The sequence below is a fragment of the Panthera pardus genome, unplaced genomic scaffold, assembly GCF_024362965.1.
Source record: "Panthera pardus isolate Hobbes unplaced genomic scaffold, ASM2436296v1 HiC_scaffold_17, whole genome shotgun sequence".
NCBI classification, from domain to species: domain Eukaryota; kingdom Metazoa; phylum Chordata; class Mammalia; order Carnivora; family Felidae; genus Panthera; species Panthera pardus.
In genome coordinates, this window is record NW_026526732.1 from 98,521,504 (window position 1) to 98,545,717 (window position 24,214).

The 24,214-nt window shown below is 36.1% G+C and overlaps 1 protein-coding gene across 5 annotated transcripts in view; it reads right to left on the reverse strand.

Annotated features, from left to right (window-relative positions):
* Positions 1 to 24,214, reverse strand: part of GFRAL (GDNF family receptor alpha like) — a 68,548-nt gene that overhangs the window by 16,640 nt on the left and 27,694 nt on the right. For all 5 annotated transcript variants that reach the window (XM_019457456.2, XM_019457455.2, XM_053904792.1 and 2 more), the window contains 3 exons: positions 23,826 to 23,882; positions 22,622 to 22,952; positions 16,864 to 17,114 (listed from right to left, as the gene is read on the reverse strand). In XM_019457456.2, the coding sequence (XP_019313001.2) occupies positions 16,864 to 17,114; positions 22,622 to 22,952; positions 23,826 to 23,882 (639 nt within the window). The remainder of the gene's footprint in view (positions 1 to 16,863; positions 17,115 to 22,621; positions 22,953 to 23,825; positions 23,883 to 24,214) is intronic.

Below are 24,214 nucleotides of genomic sequence, written 5' to 3' on the forward strand. Positions count from 1 at the left end.
CATATCTTAAATATGCCCTGAGTGAAAATGATCATATTCCTTGAAAAAATAATGCAAATTTATAGATTTAAACATAAAAATAGAAACAATTACACATGCTCTATCATGGTTATATCGTGAGTTTGAAATATGTTATTTATGAAGCTATTTAGAATTTGGGGAAACAAAACAATAAAAAGTAATCCAGCACTAGAGAAAACCATTTTATTACAAATCTCAGTTAAGATCTCTGAGGGCATGAGTATTTCTCAAGAGCAAAAAAAGAAATGATACACACTATCTTAAAATTTTAGCATAACCATAGAAAGAAAAAGTTCTTGGCTGTCTTTGGGCATAAAAAAAAAATATATCACTTCAGATATATCCCAATTTGCAGGCAGTGACGAGGTTTGTGGAAAGTGCAGTGGCATCAAAAATATCTTCAGTCATCTAGCCCAAGAATATTAAGCACATATCATATCAGAGGTCATCTATTTTTGTTAAACCATTACCCAAATTTAATATGCAAGAAATGTGAGGTATAAGGAGGGAATAACTGACCTCCTTCAAACCACCATGTGTAGGTAGGGCTCAAACTTGTTGCTTAGTTCTTGTTCTTTTTATTACTCCATACTGCCTCCCAACAAACACATTTTTTTTTTCTGAAATTCTCTTGTTATGTAAACATACTCCCTGGGAGATAGAACATCAGTTGTAAATTCTAAATTTCCCACCATTAGATGAGAAGAGCATATTTTGTTTTTTGACATCACAGTTTCTGATCCCCAAAATCTCCTTGTTTAAATTATGCATCTATTGCCTTCTGTGTGACCTTGGACAGGTTACCAAATTCTAGGTTTCTCTGTTTCCTCTAAGGTAAAAGAAAGAACACCTACCTCATATATTGCTTGTGAAAATTAATCAAGATATATTAAATCAGTAAAATCGTGTCTCACACTTAGTAAATACTCAGGTTGTAGGACACTGAGTAAGCAAAAGATAAGTAAACTAGTGTTCATAGCCAGGGTACAGCTTTAAACTGGGAAGCAGTAACTTTAGATGTTTATTAAACCACCATTTAAAGGATATTATATCTTATTATAGCTTCAGTTTCCTCCACACTTTAATTTCACAGTGATGAGTTTGTAAGCAGATCCGTTAAAATGTTCATTGTGGTTTGTCAAATAGTAGGATTATTTTCAAGAGTTTGCCCAGATCTTAGGATTATTAATAAAAATTCAATGTTTTAAAGATCTGCTCCTGGCCATTACTTCTTTACTCTGTCTTCAGTCTCTTTGAGGCAGGTAATAATTTGCTCTAAGAGTACCAACACCTGATAGTCATTGCTTTCCATAACAAGTGATGTCAACTATGAAGCTAAATGCATGGTAGAAGCTCATCTGTTGGCTCTACCTCTCTATTGCAAAGACTGATGCCTTCCAGAATAGCCCCAAGTACACCGTCAAAGAAGTTAGAGCATTCCACATAGTCTAACCTGACAATGGAGTCTAACTTACTCACTGCTATCCTTCTTGAGAGGCTAAGCAAATCCGGGGTGAACTAATGGGTCCTGAGATGATTCTTTTTGTGGAGTTCTGAGGCAGATTCCAACTACCAGGACAACTGGCCTTTAAAGTTGCAAAAGTTAATATGGCAGATATGACTTACTCAAATAACCTTATCCAGTGAATTTCCCTCTTCACCTTTTGGCTGCTCTTCACCTCCAAGTCTAATTTCATGCAGTGTGGAGCACACATTCTGTACTACTTTCTAAATACCATGTGCTGGATGCTGAAATTCAACTGATGACACTGTTCTGATGTCTTTTAGATGCATGACTTTTATCTATTAGATCAGTGGTTATCATGTGGACAGTGAAATTTTGGGGCCAGTGAGCATTCTTCTAGTGATCCATGTTTACTTTTTCATGTTTATAACATGACAACCTTGGCACTAAATACATCTGGGATACATTAATAATTTATATGTAATACAAAACAGGCATCACTTCACTATTCTTTAATCAAAACCAGTGCTTCTCTTGCTGTTGACTCTGGGGATGTTTTATTGTGTGGGGATAAATGGGAGGTGATGAGGTCTTTTGGTTCCCTGACTTGGTAAGCAAATTCAAACACTTAAGAATCATGATTCTAGGGGTGGTATCTTTTTGGTGTTCTGAGTCCGAATCCAATGTGGCAGGAGAGAGGTTCCCCCCACCTCAACAAGCAGCTCTCAAGACATCAGCTGGGTGTCCTCTAATTCAACTCAGTCTGATACCACTACCCTGAGATAGCATCAGATACCACAGGTTAGGGATTCAGCCCTATAAAACCCCTCCCTCTTTTCCCCATTTCAGATGCCTGTTGCAAGTCCAGGTTGTTATCTGTACTTCTGAATGACTGACTATAAATTAAAGATTCCCATGACCTCCTCTTTGTGTTCAATTAATTTGCTAGAGTGGCTCACAGAACTCCAAGAAATATTTTGCTTCCTGGATCACTGGTTTCTTATAAAAGGATGTAAGTTAGAAACAGCCAGATGGAAGAGATGCACAGGGGAAGGCATGGGGAATGAATGCAGAGCTTCCAGGTTCTCTCCAGATGTGCCATTTTCCAAGAATCTCCATGCGTTCACCAACCTGGAAGCTCTCCAAACACTGTCCTTTGGGTTTTTACAAAGGCTTCATTACACAGCTATGAATGATTAAATCATTGGCCGTTGGCCTTTAACCTCCAGTTCCTCTCCCCTCTCTAGAAGTTAAGTTGGGATTGGATACTGAAAGTTCCAACCCTTTAACCACTTGGTTGGTTTCCCAGGCAACCAGCCCCCATCCTTAGGTTATCTAAAGGCTTTCCAAGAGTCACCTCATTAATAACAAAAGATAACTTTATCACTCTTGTCACAGGAAATTCCAAGGATTTTAGGGGCTCTATGCCAGGAACAGGATAGAAAAGCAAGTATATATTTTTTATTATAAGTCACAATATCACAGTATTTCAAAACAACCAATGTTGAAATGTCTCCAGTGGAAGTTCAGAAGTGTATGCCTACGGTGATCATTCAAGTAAGAGAATATTGCTAGACTCTGGCTGATTTCAGGAAAGAATCAATGAGCATTCTATGCCAGTGATTCTTAAGAATGCAACACCTGGGAACTGGTTAGAAATGCAGATGCCCAACTTGCATCGCAGACTTACTGAATCAAAAACTCTAGGAGTAAAGACCCAGTGGTAACAAGCCCTCCAGGTGATTCTCATGGAGCTAAAGTTTGAAAACCACTGTTCTAATGGAGCTAAAGTTTGGAAAGCACTGTTCTAAGCTACTATCTCAAGAAGAGCTTTACAATTATAAAGACATCTACTGAAACTCTTTCATGGCACTAACACACATAGTGTACACGGAAAAGAGATTACTACATTGACAAAATGCACCAGGTTGATTAAGTTGGTTTATTTCTCAGTAGCAGACATGTTGTTATGTATGAGACATATAAAGTATTTTATACACACACACACACACACACACACACACACACACACACACACACGCATGCATACATACATAAAATTAGGTATTTTTCTTCAAAGGTTCTTAAGAAGTTGTCTAGGTCATGCTACTCAAAGTGTGACCTCTGTGCCAAACAATGTTAGCATCACCTGGGAGCTTTTAGAAATGCAAATCTGAGGCCCCATCCCTAACCTACAGAGTCAGAATCTGCATTTTAACTGGAAACCATGTGATTCTAATATACATTAAAGCTTGAAAGCAACTGTCTGAATTCATCATCTGCCCTAAAATTATCCAAAGATATATATTCTCACTTATCCTGAGAAAATATGACACCTTTAGATCATCTAGAAATAATTCTGGCTCCCACACCACCTGGATGACATCATAATTATTTTCCAGATCCTTCAAAATCTATATTAAGAGTTAGTATTTACTGAATTTCACTACATTCTGGATACTTTATTATATAAATTAACTGATATAATCATTGCACCAAAGTTCTGGGTTAGAATTAATTATATTTTATATTTCACAGACAAGAGATGGAGGCAACAAGAGAATAAGTTTTTCAGTTACCTGTCTCATAAACGGTGGAGAAATTATTTGAACCCAGACATGCTGGGACCATATTGCCTCTCTATGGTTGTGCTCTATAAGGCATATTAACATTTCCAAACATATCATTTGATTATTAAAGGCAATGCCACTAGTCACAATTTTTAACCAAAATTCAAGAGTGGGGCTGAGGAGGAAACGGGTAGAAGAGGCCCTGTTTATACTTTAGGTTTGAAATCTCATAAAGGTTAAATACAATGATTTATCCCTGAGGCCCCAAACCCAAATAAATATCCGGAATTCTAAGACTACATGTGAAATAACATAAAAGCCAAAGTTACAGAATTTACCATGAATCCATATTTTTACATTGGATGGTAACTAAAGTCATGCTAAAGAACTGGTTTGTTTTTATTACTTTTTGTATTGCTAACTTATAACACACATGCTCATTTTCTTTTTTTAAAGTAATTTTTTAAACTTTTAAAATGCTTATTTATTTTTGAGAGAGAGAGACAGAGCATGAGTAGGGGAAAAGACAAAGAGAAAGGGAGGCTCTGAGCTGTCAACACAGAGCCTGACACAGGGCTCGAACCCACAAACCGTGAGATCATGACCCGAGCTGAATTCGGATGCTTAACCAACTGAACCACCCAGGTGCTCCCACACATGCTCATCTTCTAAAGAATATAAAAGAGTTTGCAAATAACAACACAAGATCCTAAGGAATAATAATTAATTTCTAAGAGGAAAATATACATTAATTAGTGAGTGTCTATGAATCGAAGGACTACAAATTCACTATGGAGCCACTTTAATCCAGAAAATACAAAATACTAGACTATTTAGAGGCTATGTTATAAATATGAATACAGGGAAGAGAAATTCTGTCGAGTGTTCCTTGGAAAAACAAGAGACTTTTTTTAGCACCTGGACTGAATTTGAAGGAAACTGGACTTGAATTAGAGTTTTGTGTAGAAACCAAAAAAAAAGTCAGTGGTTTTGGCTAGATGAAGTGATTTATTTAAAGCCAAAACTTAACATAAAGCTCCTGGAATACTAACCTATGTGAATTGGCTATAAGAGAAGATGGGGTGTGTGTGTCCATATGTGAGAGGGACAGAGTGGGAGAGGGTATTGTTGCAATGGGAATATCTTCCACAATTCACTCAGCTCAATGTTTTATTCATAGTCTATAATCTTCCTTTCTCAGACAGCTAGTGATCAGATGCAAATAAAAAATTAAGAATATATATGAAAGTGAGTTTGAACTTTTATAAACCCATATTGCACAATCTTTAAATGACTTTACTAAGAATAAGTGTAAAATTTTACGCAGTTTAGAAAAAAATTTAGAACTATGTATTATGCACCTACATAGATATATGGGTGTGTTTAATGAACTTTCTATTAAAATCTACAGTAGGGAAATATTAGTTTTAGATAGAGATCTTCAATGGAAACAGGTATGAAATGTTGTAAGGTATGAGGAAATGCAGCCAAATATAGAATCTATCCATCGAATGTAGAAAAGATAAATAAAATGGCCTTACTAGCAATCTTGATATCAAAGATGAGGCCTCCATAGACAGGTGGGATAAAGGGCTACAGAAAAATTAAGGGGTAGAAACAGGTACTAATTAGAAGGGCTCTTTTCTTAAGCATCTCAAAAGACTATATACATTTTTAGGAGTTTCTGTATTAATATTTAATAAGAGACAGCTAGTTTTACAAATCTTTGGGAGATAATCTTTTTTTATCTTTGTTATTAATAGAGATAATAATTTCGCAGAGTTTGTTAAGAAAATACCCATATTTAAGAGTAAAACTGTTAGGATCAACTGTTTATTTACAGAGTTGACACCATCCCAGGATCAAATGTAAAATAGTTTCCTACTACTCAGACATTTTGAAAATAGGTCTATAAAGGGGAAAAGTGTTGGAAAGCAGAAGGGGTTTGAAATGTTTTTATTAAAGTGAGCAGTAGCACCCTGGTCTTGTTAATTCCTGATTCTTTTGGTCAAATATTTGAATTGAAAATTCCAGCTTAAGTGGAAACATAAATGAGTGTGGTTAATAAGGAAGCTGTACTATTAGAAGAGTTCTAATAAGGGAAAGAAAAACAACAGTATTCAGAAGACAGTGCTCCCATGGAGACACAGTAGACATTGGTTCATTCATTCATTCATTCATTCATTCATTCATTCATTCATTCATTCATTCATGTGTTCATTCATTCAATAACTATTTATTGAGTGGCTAATGTATGCCAACTGTGTTTTTAGGCACTGGGGTAAAGCAGACCACCTTGAAAGCTGCCTGGTATTAGTCTTGCCTTTCTGAGCACAGACGTTTCTCATTCTCTGAGAGGTGTGAGCGAAAAGAGGCTTTGGGACTGATGGCCGGTGACCAGATTTTTCCCACATGTGGATTAGAGCAGCGGTTCCCAAACTTGGTTGAAAATCGCAACCACCTGGGTCATTTTCTTTTTTTTAATACAGATTTCTGAGCTCCACCCCAGGCCCACTGAACTGGAATAAATGAGATTAGGTAAAATGTATTTTAAACAAAGTTTCTAGATATTTCTGAAAATTAATAGGTTTGAGAACTAAAAATTTAATGTCCATCCTCTCAATACTTTGAGGTTGTCTTTGTGATCTTCAGGCTCTTCATTAACATTGGAAAGAGTATTCCTAATAGAGTTGGGGAACCAGCTGGCTTTAGTGCAACATTAATGTAGAAACTCCTAACAATGTGTATAGTCTTTGTAAAACATCAGGGAAAGAAACCCAATGGTCCAGTCCTGAATCTGGGACCAAAAGCAATGATTTTTTTTTAAAGACAGGACAATTAAAGCGTATAGAATATTTGATATATAAAGGGCACTTTATCCACTTAATCTCATTCACACTCTAAATAAGTAGAGTTTTTACTAATGCCTAATAGGAGAATTACAGCACAGACCCCTCACATTCTGCAGCAAGGCTATGCCACCTGCAGTGAAAGACCATTTGCCGTTTGAAATATAGCCCCTAATAGTCTGCTGAGTATTATAAGATCCATTAAGTCATTGGTTCCCAAAATGGAGAGCACAGTATATCAAGGCTATAAATAAATATATCAAGGTAAATAAATTTAAAAAAAACCAAATTTTTGGAAAAAGCAAACTTGGAAGATTGTAGACAAAGTGAGTTGAATGAGGTGAAGAGGCATATGGAAACACCCATGGTAGTGGCACAAAGTAGGCAGATCTTTTTATCTCGAGTTAATGCCTTGCAGAGTATCTACTATAGAACAGGACCTCAACAACCAGGTAAACTGATGATCTACCCAGTAGAGGTCAATCATGCCCTCTCTTCAGCCACCCAAGTCCTGTGCAATGAGCATGAAGAGAGCAACTCAGGTGGCAAAGATGGTGGCTATGCATGGGCCCCTCAAAATAGATCGTCTCTCCCTAAGGCTGATCCATCAAAGTTCTCCTAATAACACCAAACCTCCCAGCAACAATAGTGACCTACACTGTGCTCACAGTTCTCCAGGTTGGTGGCAGAATGATGATACCATTATCCCTTCACTCTGAAGGAGGCCATCATGCATATGTATTTATCTTTGTTCTTTACCATCAAAATGCTTCCCTAAATGCCTAATCTATCCTTGTGTAGATGCGTCCTTACAATGTTTACCTTGAACTTTGCACCATACACTTCCTTCTTTCCTCCTCAGTGATTTTCTGTCACTGCAGCATGAAATGTACATTGGGCTCTACTTGGCATTCATAGATAACTACCCACAATTTCCAGGGAATCGAGGCTCATGGGACCACTCCTCAGAAGTGAAAGACCAGATCCAAAGAACCAATACTTTCTCCTTTCTTCTGTCATGAAGACAGTTCTGCAGGGCATTTCTCCAAGCACCTTGGAAGATCCCAAAAGGATCAAGACAACTTGAAAGAGGTAGAGTGATGGTGTGAATTGAATACTCTGGACAGCATTGTGCGGAGTTTTACAATAAAGATATAAGCCAGTGGAAAATAGCTGGTTTTCAGACAGAGATCAGCTAAAAATAAGGACTCTCCAACACTGAAAGCTGACTGCTTCTAGATCCCAAATAATAAGAAATAAGACTGAGAAAGATCTCCAGGGGCTCCTGGGTGGCTCAGTTGATTAAGCATTGGACTCTTGATTTCAGCTCAGGTCATGATCTCATGGTTCATGGGTTCAAGCCCCTCAAATGGCTCTGTGAGAAAAGTGTGGAGCCTGCTTGGAATTTTCTCTCTTTCTCTCTCTGCCTCTCCCCTCCTTGTGCACTCTCTCTCCAAATAAATAAACTTAGAAAGAAAGAAAGAAAGAAAGAAAGAAAGAAAGAAAGAAAGAAAGAAAGAAAGAAAAGAAAAGAAAGAAACTACAGTTGTAAAAGACCCAGTATTTTTGAGTTAAATTGACTCAACTATGCAGCAAAAATCAGATTGAAGGTATTACATTTTTACTCTGGTCTATTGTTTAGAATAACTTAAATCATTAAATGAGAGACGGGACATGGGGGTGAGGAAACAAGGAAATAAGGCAGACTTGGGAACCAAGTCAAGAAAACACTTTTTTTTATTGTGGATACTGGCACATGTAACTGAATAAAAGCAAAAAAGATTAGAAACCTAACACGTTTTTAAGAGATTATGCTAAAGGAGCCACTAGTCCATTTGCAAAAAGTCTGTGACTGCTAAACTTTTAACGCCTCAAACTGTATGAACAGGATACAGTCTATGAGACCTCCATATTCTTCAAGGAGGGCATTTTTCCCTAAATCTTCTTCAGATATGGCTATGGAGGAAGATGGATAAGGAAGAACTTTCCAGTGGGCAAAATGGGAGCCAGAGAAGCTGGTTCCTTCCCAGGTATCCAAAGAAATCCACACTGCAAGAGAGGGTTCACAGTGTCTATCAAGCAGGATCTCATTACTGTGTTCTAATACTCTACCATTTTTCCTTATTTTGAATGGAAACTTTTACTGAGGTTATTTTACCCTTATTACAATATATGCTATCCCTGTTACAATATATGCTATATAAGTATACTAAATATGTATACACACACACATACACACATACAGTATGTGTGCAGTGTTTGGTGTTTGTGTTGGAGGGATGACAGGGAATAACTAGTCTTTTTTAGTCATAGGTTGCCTATACATTATAAGGTACCACAACATCTGGATTGCACATCACCCAAGATCTAGAATAATTTTAAAATCCAAAAGAAAATATTAAGTAGGTGGGCAGATAATTGGATCTGAAACTTAGAAAAGAGTTTTGCCACAAAGACTGTAAATAAGTGCAAGGGGTAATGATGTGGCCAAAAAGAACATCTCCTAGGAGAAAATTTACTCTGGTAGAGAGACTACAGCTAATCTTTAAGCAACATAAATATTAAATGGCCAGTTGGATGAGCTTACAAGGTAAACATAGAAGAGGCATCCAGAGTGATCAAACGATTAAGAACCAAGAGAGAAAAAACGTGTATCAAGAAAGAAAGAATTAAACTGTTATTGAAAATGGCTTAAGATTCCAGTAAGACAAAGACTTCCAGAATCTCTGACATGGATGTGGTTGTCATCTTGTAGGATATGTTTTATGAAGGGATCTGTATCCAGAGACCAGGCTAGACTGGGTAGATCAATATGTAAAAAGAGATGAAGAAATTGAAGTAATGAACGCAGGCAACTCTTTTTTTGGAAATTTGACTGTGACAGAGAGGAGACAGGGTATTAATTTGTAAGTTTTTTTTTTTCCTTTCCTTTTCATTCAAATGGAGATACTTGAGTATATTTAGAAATGAATAGAGTACTTCTATTTCTAATAGTATGACAAAATTGGCACTGTAACCAAACACTCTTTTACAGGAATATGATTAAAAAGTCCTGAACACATTTTAAATGAAAACTTCAAATGTAGGTAGAAAAAGCACTTACTAAAATTCAATGTTCATTTTTTTTTAAAAAGGAGTTATAGTCAAGGAATAGAAGGGAACTTCTTTATTCTGATACATAGTATCTACAGACATAATGACAAACATACTTCCTGCTAAAATGGTGAAAGAAGGTCCTTTAAGGTCAGGAACAAGTGTACCCACCATCACCATTTATATTTAACATTTTTCTGTGGGTCCTAGATGTGGAGTGGGGAAAGACAAGAAAAATATAAGAGCCTTAGACAGAGGAAGCAAAACTATAATTACTGAAGAGCATATGATTACATAGGAAACACAAAAGAATTCCAAAACTCGTTAAATTTTGTGAGTGTTCAAAAATGCTGCTGCATACAAATGCATACATGAAAAATCACATAAATTTCTATAATTCGATGACAGAGTTTGAAAGTGTAATAGATTTGACATGGAAGATGTGATTTGCAGCAGCAATTGTAATATTTAGTAATATCCAGAAATAATTAGAGCCAATGTTATACAAGAAAATTATTATTGAGAAGTTATTTTTATTGAGAAAATAAAAGCTTATCGAAGGAATCTACATAGAGGAGCACCTGGATGGCTCAGTCAGAGAAGCAACCAACTCTTGATTTCGGCTCAGGTCATGATCTCGTGGTTCATGAAATTGAGCCCTGAATGGGGCTCTGTGGTGATGGTGTGGAACTGCTTTGGATTCTCTCTTTCCCTCTCTCTCTCTCTGCCCCTCCCCTTTGCACTCTCTCTCAAAATAAATTTTAAGAAACTAAAAAAAGAAAGAAAATCTATGTACATGTATTGGAAAGCTCAATATCATTAAGAAAATACAAAGGCAGGGGCAGACGGGGTGGCTCAGGTCATGATCTCCCGTTCATGAGTTCAAGCCCCAGGTCAGGCTCTGTGCTGACAGCTCAGAGCCTGGAGACTTCTTGGGATTCTGTGTCCCCTTTTCTCTCTGCCCCTGTCCCCACCCCCATCTCTCTCTCTCTCTCAAAAATAAACATTAAAAAAATTTTAAAACAATGCAAAGGCAAATGTCTGGTGGCAAGTGAAGAGTGGGGAATGGAGGAGTGCTGAGTGGAGGAGGGCACCAAGGGGTGGGGCAGGCAGGTAAGAACCTGCCTGTCCTAGGAAAAGTAGCAGGAGGCAGGAACACACATGAGCTGAGGCTCCTTGTACCTCGCATATGTCCTAGTAGAGTTTATTTACAAAACACAAATTCAAATATGCAATTATTAACAACTTCAAGATGATGTATGCAGAACATGAAGCCCCAATCTCAGGACCCTTCTGAACACAGAGCCTTGTGTGATTGCACTGGCTACATGCCCATGAGACTAGCCCTACTGATACCCATGTATACCCATACAATGTAATTTTATTAGCTTACTGGGCCTGAGAAATTTTAATATCTTGGTGATTCTCATCTTCGGTCAAGATTGAGAACCACTGTCCTGGGCAATATCACACATGTGTGTGTATACAAGTTATGTATCTGGCATGTGTTTATCAGTATGTGGGTGGTTACCTCTGAGTTGGGGGAGAAAGGATGTGATATGAAGTGAAACTTTAAATTTAAAAAAAAATTTTAATGATTATTTATTTTTAAGAGAAGGAGAGAGAGAGAGTACAAGCAGGGGAGGGGCAGAGAGACAGGGAGACACAGAATCTGAAGCCGACTTCAGGCTCCAAGCTGTCAGCACAGAGCCTGACCCAGGGCTGGAACTCATGAGGTGTGAGATCATGACCCGAGCTGAAGTCAGATGCTTAACAGAATGAGCCACGCAGGTGACCAGAACTTAATTTTTTTTTTTTTAAATAACGGCAATGCTTTATACATTAAATTGAATTGTAGATTCAATTATTTTTCGTACTTGTATTTTAAAAATTCTTTCCCAAATTATATTTTTTATTCAGGTATAACATACAGTGTTATGTTAGTTTCAGGTGTGCAATGTAATGATTCACAATTCTATACATTACTCAGTGCTCATCACCACAAGTATACTCTTAATCCCCTTCAGCTATTTTACCATCTACCTCCTCACTGGCAACCATAAGTTTGTTCTCTATTTTTAAGAATATGTTTTTTTATTATACTTTTTATTTGGTAACTATTAATCAGTTTTAAAAAATGTCTTTTATAGCAATGGAAATTAACCAGTTGAAGAACGCTTGACTATTCAAGAAATGATTAAAAAGATTTCCTTCTTTACATAACCCAGATAACACATAGCAGGGCCAAGATCTGAACCTGAGCCTACAATATATCAGATCATCACTTTGCCATATAAGACTATGAATTCATGATAATTTTAAGAGGTATGTCTATTAGTGAATACTCACATACTAATACAAACATCTGATTTAAGCAACAAAACTTCCACTTGCCAGTACTAAAAAAGGCAGGTGTTTTGGGCAAAGAATATGTATAATGGAAAGAAATAGAGCATTTCCAACAAATCACTGAACAAATGCTCATCATCACTTATAATAAAAATTCAAATTAAAAATTAAGAGTTTTCTAAGAATGTAATTGGAATAAACTTCTTTTTCCAGTTTCTACCAAATTTAAAAACATAAAAATCCTACGGTTTAGTAACCTCACCGTTTGAAGTATATTCTGTTGAAATGCCAACTAAAATGTGCAATAACATTTATCACAGCAATCAATGCCTATGGTGATAAACAATCACATTCCATCTAAATGTCTCCATTAACAGTTATAGATAAAATAAATTATGGTATACACACATGCATGCATGCGTGCATATACACCATAGGATACTATTCAAACTTTAAAAAGAATAAAGTCATCACATATGCACACACTTTCAAATGGGCCCACGATATATATTTAAGTTAAAAAGCAGGTTGTAAACCAGCATGTGTGGTTTGATTACATTAAAAATATGTGTATGTGTGTGTCAGTGTAAGAGAGGCATCTGTTTGAGTGTATAGAATGCATTCAAGTTATGTATGTATTACAAGAAAAAAGATTCCAAAAAAATGTACACCAAATGTCTTAACCTTGACCCTCTCTAAACAATGGGATTGGGGGGAGGAATTTATTTTTTTTCTGTAGACTTTAAATTTTTTTAAGCTTGTATTATATCCGTATTGCTATGCTTTCCATTCCCTGTAGGATTTAACAGAGAAAGGTAGTCTCTTTGCATTGAAAAAAAAATTTTTTTCAATGCTTATTTATTTTTGAGAGACAGAGAGAGACAGAGCATTGAGTAGGGAAGGGGCAGAGAGAGAGGGAGACACAGAATTCAAAGTAGGCTCCAGGCTCTGAGCTGTCAGCACAGAGTCCGACATGGGGCTCAAACCCACGAACCGTGAGATCATGACCTGGGCTGAAGTCAGACGCCCAACCAACTGAGCCACCCAGGCGCCCCTCTTTTTATTTTTTAAAAATCATTATTCAAAAAGAAAAAAAAAAACTTAGTCTTTAGGGGCAGAATAGGGATTGTCCAAATCCTTTTTAGATGACTGTGGGTGCATTAAATAAGCCAACTTTGAGCAAGGCAAAAAGAGAATGCTCCTGTCCACGCCAGGTACACTCATACCTATGGACTGAACCTTTCAGTTTAACAAGGAAACACAACAGTGCTCCTTTAACTCTTTCCACTTCTGCAGGCCTCTGTCTTAACCAATTCCTCCCTGCTCCATGTTTCCCACCGCTCTCCCAGCTCTAGCTGCCACCAATTTGCTCTCTGTTGCAAGATATGAGAGAAAAGTAAGTCTGTATGGATTCAAAGATGAGTAAGTAGGTAAGAGGAAGTTAGTGGCCAAATATACAATTTGTTCAGGATGCTCATTTGCCTGAGCATCTCATCTGGTCCTGCATGCAGGAATGGAGGACGCAGAAACACACTCTGCAGCGTGTTTTTGAAGCTTTGTTCTCATACCAGAACTAGGAGGTTCCAAGTGAGAGGGCTTTGGAGCATACTAAACAGACACAAGCTTGTTGTCTTCACCATTTCACAAGTAGAAGAACATACTGGCTCCGAGCCAGGGTTTGGATCCTGAGTCTACCTCACCCAGTTTGGGTATAGAGCCCTGAGCAAGCCATTTCATCTCTTAGCTTCTTTTTCCTCACGTGGGAAACCAAGAAAATAATAGTATCTGGCTAATTGAATTGTTAAGACTAAATGAGAAAATGTGACCAAAAATAAGCATTCAATAAATGCTAGGCACTCTATAATTATTTGTAATTATTATGAGTGCCTTGGATACATCAATGCCGATTATTTCTAGATGAATTTATGCTCCAAGTAAATGTTTTTAAACTTCAGAGAACAACACATTAGTTAGTCATGAAATCATTTTTAGTGGGTCACAGTCAGAATTGAAAAAAAAATTAAAATGGAATAGAATAATAATAATATGTTGTTGTTTTTTTTAAATAGAAGGCATTGCACATAAAAAGTTAATGTAACATGCACTGCTTACTGTGGTGAGAAGTCAAATGAGTTTGAAAAATCACGTTTCTGAGCCAACCAAAGGTGACAGACAAAATCTTCCCTAAGTGCTCACTCAGTCCTACTCAGTTCTGCTTTCAGGTAGAGTGAGCAGAGGCTCCAGAACGTTGGACATGAGCTGCTCTGATGGATGATTTTGATAATGCATAAGCCCGCTGTAGTTATCTGGGCAGTCAGGAGGCAATGGTTAGAGAAACAGTCCATTAAAAAATGTCGTTGTGCTCCTTCTCAAGTATATGGGGCAAGGGAGAAAGGTTTATTAGAGCTAGCCCGGCCTAAGGACTCAGTTCTTGTTTTTGTTTGAAACTTTTCCTATGAATTCAAGAACTGTGATGGAAAGCCTTGAAATTTCCTTTAACTCTACAAACCTATCACTTGAAATTCCTACCTTCAGTAGGTAATGTTTGAAAAGAAAATCTACTAAATTTGGTCTGATCAGGGGAGTGAAGAAAGTCAAAGAGTTTCGAATTTTCGTTTTTCCAAAACATTATATAGTACTTCCATGTTTCTGGATTTTTTTAAATGTCCATTTCTGCTGTTGCTCTACAAATGGTTTTGTTGTGGACAGGTTATAGCACCTAAACATGATGCAAGTCAAATACAATAATAATTAAAAACACATGGGTGAAAACCGGGCTCAAAACTAAAATTACATTGTCAGCACTGGCATTTTTAGGGAGATTATGCCCAAAGAACTAAGCTATCCCTAACCTGTAGGATCTTGCATTATTTTACTGGATGTCACTTAATATCCATGGTAAGTGCCATGGTAATGTAGCTGTACATATTTCTGTTGGTTTAAATTATTGTATTTGGTATTTTCCTCTGTAATATTTTGAGCCATTTGTTGTTAAGTACATTAAGTCCCAAGAGTTAGCCACCTAATATTAATAGGAGAAGATTATTTACAGAATATGACTCAACACATATAATGCTACAATTTTCCACTTTGTACCATGATTTCAATTGAAGTATGTATATCATCCTAATTATAGAAATTGAAGAAATTCCAGAGACCTCTGTTGGAATGAAAACCATATACTCTGAGTTGTATCTCTATCACCTAATACACATCAAATCACAATTCTGATCATATTAGCTAATGTGTATCTCTTTAGTATCTAAGAAAAAAATTTAACAAATTTAAAAAAATGTGTGTATATACATAGAGTTATAGGTATAGATATATACATATCTGTATCTGTCAAATATACATATATATAAATATAAAGATTTGGCTTGCAGTGAAACAATCAACATCTATTATTTTCTCCTGGGAATGATATTTGTAGGTTTGGTGGTTATAATGAGGTGCTTATGGGGATATTTCAAGACATGAACAATTTTAAGGACTAACCCAGAAGATGGATAATAGAGAAGCCTTGATTTAGTATGTGATCATATTCTTGGATTTTTTTTATAAGACTCATATATATATATATATCCCTGTCAACCACCTGCCCATTCTGATACTCTGGATAAATTAAATTCCTAAATCTCCGTTTTCTTATTCCTAAAATTGAGTAAATAATACCTTTAGAAAATGTGTTTTCATCCTGTTATTACAGTTAATCAGCAGACATGTTAAAGATCAAGAGTAGAAAAACTAAATCCAAGAGTAAATATTTCATGGAGGTTGGGACAGTCATATAATAGATTATTAAATTAATGATCCTCTGATGAATCCAACCTTAAATATATACATCCTTGTATAGTTCCCTCTCACAGCGACTCAGAGCCTGGCCATGTGACTTTCTCTGTCCAATGAGACGTTAGCAAATATGACAGAAGCAGACAATTGATAAGTATATGCACATAGGGGCTTAGCTGCTAGGTATGCTGTCAACATGTAAGATTCCAGGGTCGACTGCTAAAGAGAAGAACCATATATCCCAGCCAGTAGCGCTTGCTAAACACCATCTTGGACTATCCAGCCTCAGCTGAGTCACTCAATGACAGTAGCTACTTGAGTGGACCCCAAGCAAGGCCATCAGGAGAACCACCCAACTAAGCCCATTGTGCAGAACTGTGAGCAAATAAATGGTTATTTCAAGCCACTACATTTTGGGGTTGTTATTCACAATAGATACCTGATATTTTCAGTAATGTGGTAAGAGAAACCTTTCATGCTAATGATATTAAAATCAGTAAATGAAAACTAGGAGTGACCAATCATATACATTAAAAAACATATACCACTCACATGTAAATGAATAAAACAGCAAGTACACAAAACAATCAAAAAATATATTTTAAAATAGAAAAGCAAACATAAGCCTGTCTTTGTTAAATTTCCTATGCTGGACTAGTACTTTGTGCTGCATAGACAAAAAAAAAAAAAAACATGTATAATTTACTGACTATGTAGAACTTACTGAAACATGATCTTCTATGAAGCATATGTTGGAAAATCTTGCACAAAGATTCTTCACTTTGTGTGATGGTCCTACAGGTGCACTGCACTTGAAGAACTGTCCCCAAGATCCCAATGTAAGCTGCTTTGCAGTCATCACTCCCTGAGCAAGTGAGATCCTGCTTGCTTAAGGTACTGATGCAAAACTCATCTTCATGGCACTTTTTAGTCACTTGCTGCCAGCATTTCCACTGAAATGTTCTATAGCGCCTCCTAGAAAGAATCAAGAAATGGAATTGATCTGAATGATATCTCACAATAATATGTGGAGCTGCCTCACCTAATGAAAGACTGACATAAAACAAAAAGCCCTCCAAATGCCGGTATATAGCTGAAAACAAACTTGGTATGTTCAAGCATCCCAAAAGAGACTGTAAAAGAAGAGAAATCTTGTGAATTATTTTCCTTTTGTGATGAAAGAGGCTAAGTTTAGGATTTCCTGGATGAATCATCTTTCATTACTAATTTTATTTCCATTGGTGATGGTGAGCAGTATGAACTACTTGGTGGATTTATTTGCAATATTCTTGAAGCAGAACGTGCTTTTGTGGCTAACATTTGGTCACTGTCTCTTACCAAGTTATTTCATATAAGGCTCTTGACCTTTCCAGCCAATTTTCCTACAGGATGGGAAGTACTGTACTCTTTATTAATATTTCTAAGCAGACTAATTAGAACTTATAAAATATTTTGAGCTTCTCTAGCAAGAGCTAATTGAAAAAAAAACATTAATTTATTTAATGACTGAGAATCCATTATAACCATATCTATTCATAACTTTTCTATGTATTTGATTCTTGCTGTTGTAGCTTGGAATACAAGTCTAGATAATGAACAACAATTTGACTTTTAAAATGTTCACAGAAAGAATATATTCTCAGTGGAACCAAGGATATTAATCTTCCTACTTAATATTGATCACCTAAAATTACTTCTTACCCTTTTGTGAATAGGTCACCATCAAACATGCATGAAAATCTTCTGAGTAAATGACATTTATCTTGAGCTTATTTGTCCACAATGTGATACTCTGCTTAAATCCATAACTATTTTTAATAATCTCATATTTTAAGTAACCTTAAAGGAATCAGCTTTTTAATGTAATGGCAAAAATTTTTAGTATCTATTAAAATTTATATTTAAAAAAATCCTACAAATTTTTTGAGCCAGCAGAATATGTTCCTTTAGTTCAATTAAAGGTTATCTAGAAATGTCATGTAAATATAAGGAATTTATATTTGTACCTAGGTGTCATTTTTTCATTTTTAAATATATATTTTGCTACATTTAAGTTGTAGGAGTTATCTACTCATAGAAGTTATTTCATTCAGAAAATTAGTTGTGATATTCTGCACAAATGCTGAATTAAAGGATATCTTAAAATTAAAAAATCATACAATTAGTACACATTACCTATATGAGTTAAATATGGCAAAAAATTATATGACAGAAATTCTTTTCCAGGTTTAAATGTTTTGATGTACAGTGTCTCATTACCCTTATTTTCTTCATATACTGCAGTTTTCTATTATTTTGTTCAAACAGTTGTTTAAAAGTATTTTTTGAAATGGAATTATTTTGTTTTCATTTTTGCTATTGATTTCTGGTTACATTGCAAAATGTAAGAGAATGCAGTTGGTATCATTTCTGCACATGGAATGTATTACATTTGCCTTTGTGACCTAATATAACGTCAAATTTTGTATTACATGGCACTTAAAATAAGTGTGTACATAGTAGAGGTTTGCTTTTAAAAAATAAGTCGAGGGGCGCCTGGGTGGCTTGGTCGGTTGAGTGTCCGACTTCGGCTCAGGTCATGATCTCACGGTCCGTGAGTTCGAGCCCCGCGTCGGGCTCTGTGCTGACAGCTCAGAGCCTGGAGCCTGTTTCGGATTCTGTGTCTCCCTCTCTCTCTGCCCCTCCCCTGTTCATGCTCTGTCTCTCTCTGTCTCAAAAATAAATAAACGTTAAAAAAAAAATTTTTTTAAATAAGTCGAATTTTTTTAAGAAAATACTTTTTTCACTACTTTCTTGAATCATACATATGAAACTATAGTGTACTATAATTTTCTGTAAGCTCATAAACATATATAATTGGCAAAACAGGGAGCCTGGGTGACTTAGTCAGTTATGCGGTCCACTTTGGCTCAGGTAATGATCTCCTGTTTCTTGAGCTTGAGCCCTGCATTGGGTTCTGTGCTCACAGTTGAGAGCCTGGAGCTGCTTTCAATTCTGTGTCTCCCTCTCTTTCTCTCCTCCTCCCCTACTCCACTCTGTGCCTCTCTTTAAAAAATAAACATTAAAAAAATTGTAATTGGCAAAACATAATCTCATCCCCCAGGATACATCTATTGGACAAAATGAGTTGAAAAATAGTCTTTATACTGCCTTCTTTGGCCTTTTCAAATAAATAAAGGAGTTTCAAAACCTAATATCTATTAAAGAATCTGGAACGGGGACAGAAATTTTATTTTAAAACCCAAATGCTCTCCTCTCCCCAAGTACAGGCTCTTCAACAACAACAACAACAACAACAACAACAACAACAACAACGACAACAACAACAACAACAAAAGGCAGATAAAAGACAACACTCTCACTGAAGGGGTAGTTTATCATGTGGAGTTTTTCATCTGAATTACATTAAGTTAACATAAATGCTAGAAATCTTCCTAAGGCAAAATTTGCTTGAGAAAATGACAGGATTTGTCTTTTCACCTTGACTACTCATATTGCATCATATTTCCATCACCTCTATAAAATATTCATTATGGGACTATTTACACATGGTGAAAAGAAATCTAGACTACAACAGTTCTTACTCTCTGAATTAATCCATGAAAGACAGACATTATATAAGAAAAGACACATATATGTACATTAAAAATCATAAAAATTGCAAGATATGCAATTGCATAATTGCATGATATTCAAAGGTGGAGGGAAACGAGATGACGTCTTTTAAGTGCCTCTAGTTTTGCAGACCGTGCACCAAGCATTTTGGAGTGGTGGTTAAATACAGGAGTCCTTTTGGAGAAAAATTACCAACTTTGTACCAATCAGTCTGAAAAGGGATTGATGCCCAGATGAGTTGAATTCAGGAATGTGTACATCAGAATCCGTCATGGGGCTCCTCAAGGATTGTAATAGCAGTCCCATCACTTGCCAGTAAAATACTTAATTTGATAGGGAAGCTAAGATATATTGTGTTCTGAAAATTAAATGCAAATAACTTTAAGATAATGAGGAAGTATACCTAGGATCTTGGCATTGGAATTAAGTAAAGCTGGATCCCCATTCATGGAGACATCTGATATTTTTACAGGAATTGTTTAAAAAAAAGTTTTCCTGGCTATGAAGATATTATTAGTTTTCATTATTTGTATAGGTAGATGATTAACAGGTAGATGTAAATATTCTATTTGTGATATGATAAAAAGGATAATCAAACATTTTTACCATATTTCACTGATTTTAGGAGATACCATTATCTTATTACAACTGAAATAACTTATTGGAAATTAAATTGTTGTTTTAATTTAATAAATATTTTCTTGTCTTTGAGCTTAAGGCTCATTCCAAAGATTTTAGAAATACTAAAATGTGTAAAAAATTACATCTTAGAATCAGTGAACTATAATATTTCACTGAATGAGGACTTTTGAGATAGGAGTTTAAAAAATCTAAATTGCATTGTAAAAAAATTTTTTGTCATGGATTTTTTATTCACTCAAGAGATCGCCTTAATAAACCTCAAAATAACTGATAAACTTTTGTAAAACGAGATCCTCAAATAAGACTTTCTTAAAAACTTTGGCAATCTATGGTGGTAAGTTGACACAAAAAACGATGTCAATGTTCTGGCACTCTGCTTAGATATTTACTCCTTATGTTACAGAATGTGTGTTGCAGAAAAGCACCTGTCTTTTTCGACAAATATTTAGGAGATCTGGAGTTATTCTGAAAGTTTGAATGGCAGAGTAAAGGAGTGTAATTAAAAGGCTAAAGAAAGCAGTTTGCCGAGAATCAGTCCTTTCAGGAAATTGATAATAAATCTTTTAGCTCATTTGCCAATGGGTAAGGCAAGGTGACAAATGTGACAATCCTTGCTCTGAGCTATCACACACTAGACTACTCTTCTACGTTAAATGTATATTTTGACCTTTAAATGATTTTGCTGTTTATGGAGTTTTATTTATTTAAATGAAATTAAACAAAAAAGTCCTTGCTAGAAGGCACTGGGCAAATTGCTATGAAGAATTATTCCAAAAAGAAGCACAAGACGAATCCAAACATGATATGATTTAATGCTGGTTGTGAAATAAAGCTCCTTTAACATGGTAACAGCAGTGTTACAAATTATTTTGATTCATCAAATTTATTTAGTATTCTTCTTTCCTGGATTTTCTTACTCATCCAAAGAGGTCCAATTAACTGCAGATTTCTTACCGTATAAAAGATAAATTCATCTTGAATATACAAGGAAATGTGTTAATGAAGACTGTAGTGAGGAAAAGAAAAAATCCAGTGTTGAATTAGATTTATGGTTCCCGGGAGTAATTACCTGGAAAGACTCAGACTAGTCTCAACCAGCAGCAAGAGTGGAAGTTGTAATAAGCGAGCCAGATCATTCATACTTCTGCTCAAAATCCTCCAGAACCTGTCCATTTTACTGGGAGTCTAAATCAAGTCCTTAGTATCCCTCTGGGCCCTAGGAGACCTAGGCAGGCCTGCCCCACATCCAGTTAAATGCTTAACTGCAGCTCATCTTGCTGTCCCCCCATACATTCTCTCCCCTCACTGCTTTTTGAACAGGCCCAGTTTTTCCCACAGCACTGGCTGGTCTGTTTGGTATCCCTGTTTTCAGATGCTTGCTGAGAGAGGCTCATTCCTCCACTTCCTTAAGTCTGGTAAAATGGTCCTTACTGGGACCACCCTGTTCACATTGCAACTCTTTCTGCCCATTCACAATCTCATTCTGTTTTCCCTCTTGGGGTGCTAATCTCCAGAATACTCATTACCTTTTAATATAATATACATTTTCGTTATTTATTATCTCTCTTCCCCCACTGGAATATAAGCTCCGTGGGACAAGTATTTTTGTCTTTTGTACACTGATGCCTAGAGTAGAAGTAGATGCTTGATAATTATTTATTTGAATAAACAAATAAGTGACTAACATTACTCCTTTGGAAATCAAGGGTGTGAGGTTGGGAAGAGGAGAATGGGTACATTTCTGACCTCATGGTGTACATATGTGCTGGGGATGTCCAGACTAGGCTCAAGCTACCTTCTCCTTCCTAATCTCCAGCCTAGGAGAGAAAGACTAATTTTGAAGTTTGAAGAGTCACCTTGTCAAAACTCTCTGACATTTAGCAGGCTTTTGTAATCATAGCAAAAACCAAATTAAACTGACATGTAAGTCTGTTTATGTATTCATTAGTCTAACTTGAATGTCTAATTATAATGATGTTATTTCATGGGTACCAAATCTTGACATACTGAATTTTCTTATTCTGAAAATATATTCTGCATGTGAATTTCAAAATGGATGCTACACATGTACCACAGATTCAAAAATATGAATTGTCTGGCTTTGTTTACATCATGTTGGATGATGGTGGGAACTGTAGCTAATGTAATGAGATCAAGTGTTAGGACTGGACTGTAACAAATAAGGTGCCGAAATAAGAAAGTAAGGTATGCGTGTTTTTACTCACCTGCATAATTCATCATTTCGGCAGCTGTGAATTACATTGAGGCAAGTAGGGGGTGGAACTATGTTCACAGCACATGGCTTGCTGTGAAGAGCTTCTTTGGACTGCTGACAAGGTATATCAGATGGAGCACAGTCACAAAAAGCCAACATCTGGGCAATGTTAAAAGGCATACTTTGATAGAAGAACCGTATGGCTGCTTGGCAGTGTTTCACATCACATAGATTTCCATTTGCTGAGCAAGCTTTAAGGTAAGGGGCCAACTGTGCATTACAGACCACATCCCCTACGCACGCCTCTGCCACTTCCAAACAGGACTGGATCCCTTTGATTCCTGAAAGCAAGGATATGTCCAGGTCATGGAAAAGTAAACATAAACCTGTACCTACAGAACCTGCAAAACACTATAAGAAGTCTATGAGCAACACACAATGGTGTAACAATGTGCTACTTTGGGCACACAGTATGTGTGTGGTTTTGTTTTGTTTTGTTTTGTTTTGTTTTGTTTTGTTTTTAAGAGTTGGTATGAATTTACTGAGGCTTGAGTAGTGGGCTATTTGAATCATCCTTCATTTATAATGGATACGTATTGTGATCCAGAAGTGATGGGAAGTGTGTAGAGCCAGAACAGAGTGGAAAAAAAAAATTATTGAGTCCAAGTTTCTCAAATGTAAACAATAAATCTTCAGAAATTGCATGTGAGGTACATAGCTTATGGTGAGTTCATAGGCTCAAATCAAAATGATTTTTGTTCGTTCTGTTGTGCTTTTTATTTTGGGTGAAAATATTGACTAAAGGTTCTGCCTGGATACATAGTTATTCTAGCAAAGAAAGATGTTCAAGTTCTGGAAAACACAGATACATGTGAGTGCCCCCTGCCACCAGACACATACACACAAAAACAGTTAGCCTCAAACAATTTATGTGATCAAAATACCAGTGAAATTTAACCCAGATCTAGTTTTTAGTTTTAATTGTAAAGTATTCCTCAGCATAACTGTAAATAGAGGATGGATGGGGAGGCAAGTTGCTTTGACACATGAGTGAAACAAACATAAATGTTGTTGCATTTTGCAATATTAGACTAGTAAAAAGCCACACAATTTATTTTGTATTGGCATATCTTTAAGAAAGCTGGAAGCCATGCTTAAAATCATACTGTCTAGTATTTGCAATACAGATGGAAAGTACAATATTTAAACATTACCATTATAGGGAAGAGTGGTCAGATTCCACTTGGGTTGATTATCCTCTTTCATGTTATCTAGAAGGAAAACAAAGAGACCATTTCATTAGTGAATGATTTTTTTTAATTTAATAGAAGTATGCAGGCTACATTTATAAATGAATAATCAAGCAAAAATAAATACAAGCCAATGGAACACTTATTTAAGACTTGATACTCAAAATTAGTAGGTGTAGATGAAGAAAAATCAACCCCCAAAGTATCATTCAAGTGAGTTAAACAGCCCTCTCTGAGGATTCAGTTACTTGAAGATTTAAACAAATGCTAACGACCAGGCCATGTGCACTGAAGTAAACAAAGGATCTGGGAAAAAGAACAGAAGGAATATTGTCTGAATCAAAAAAATTCTT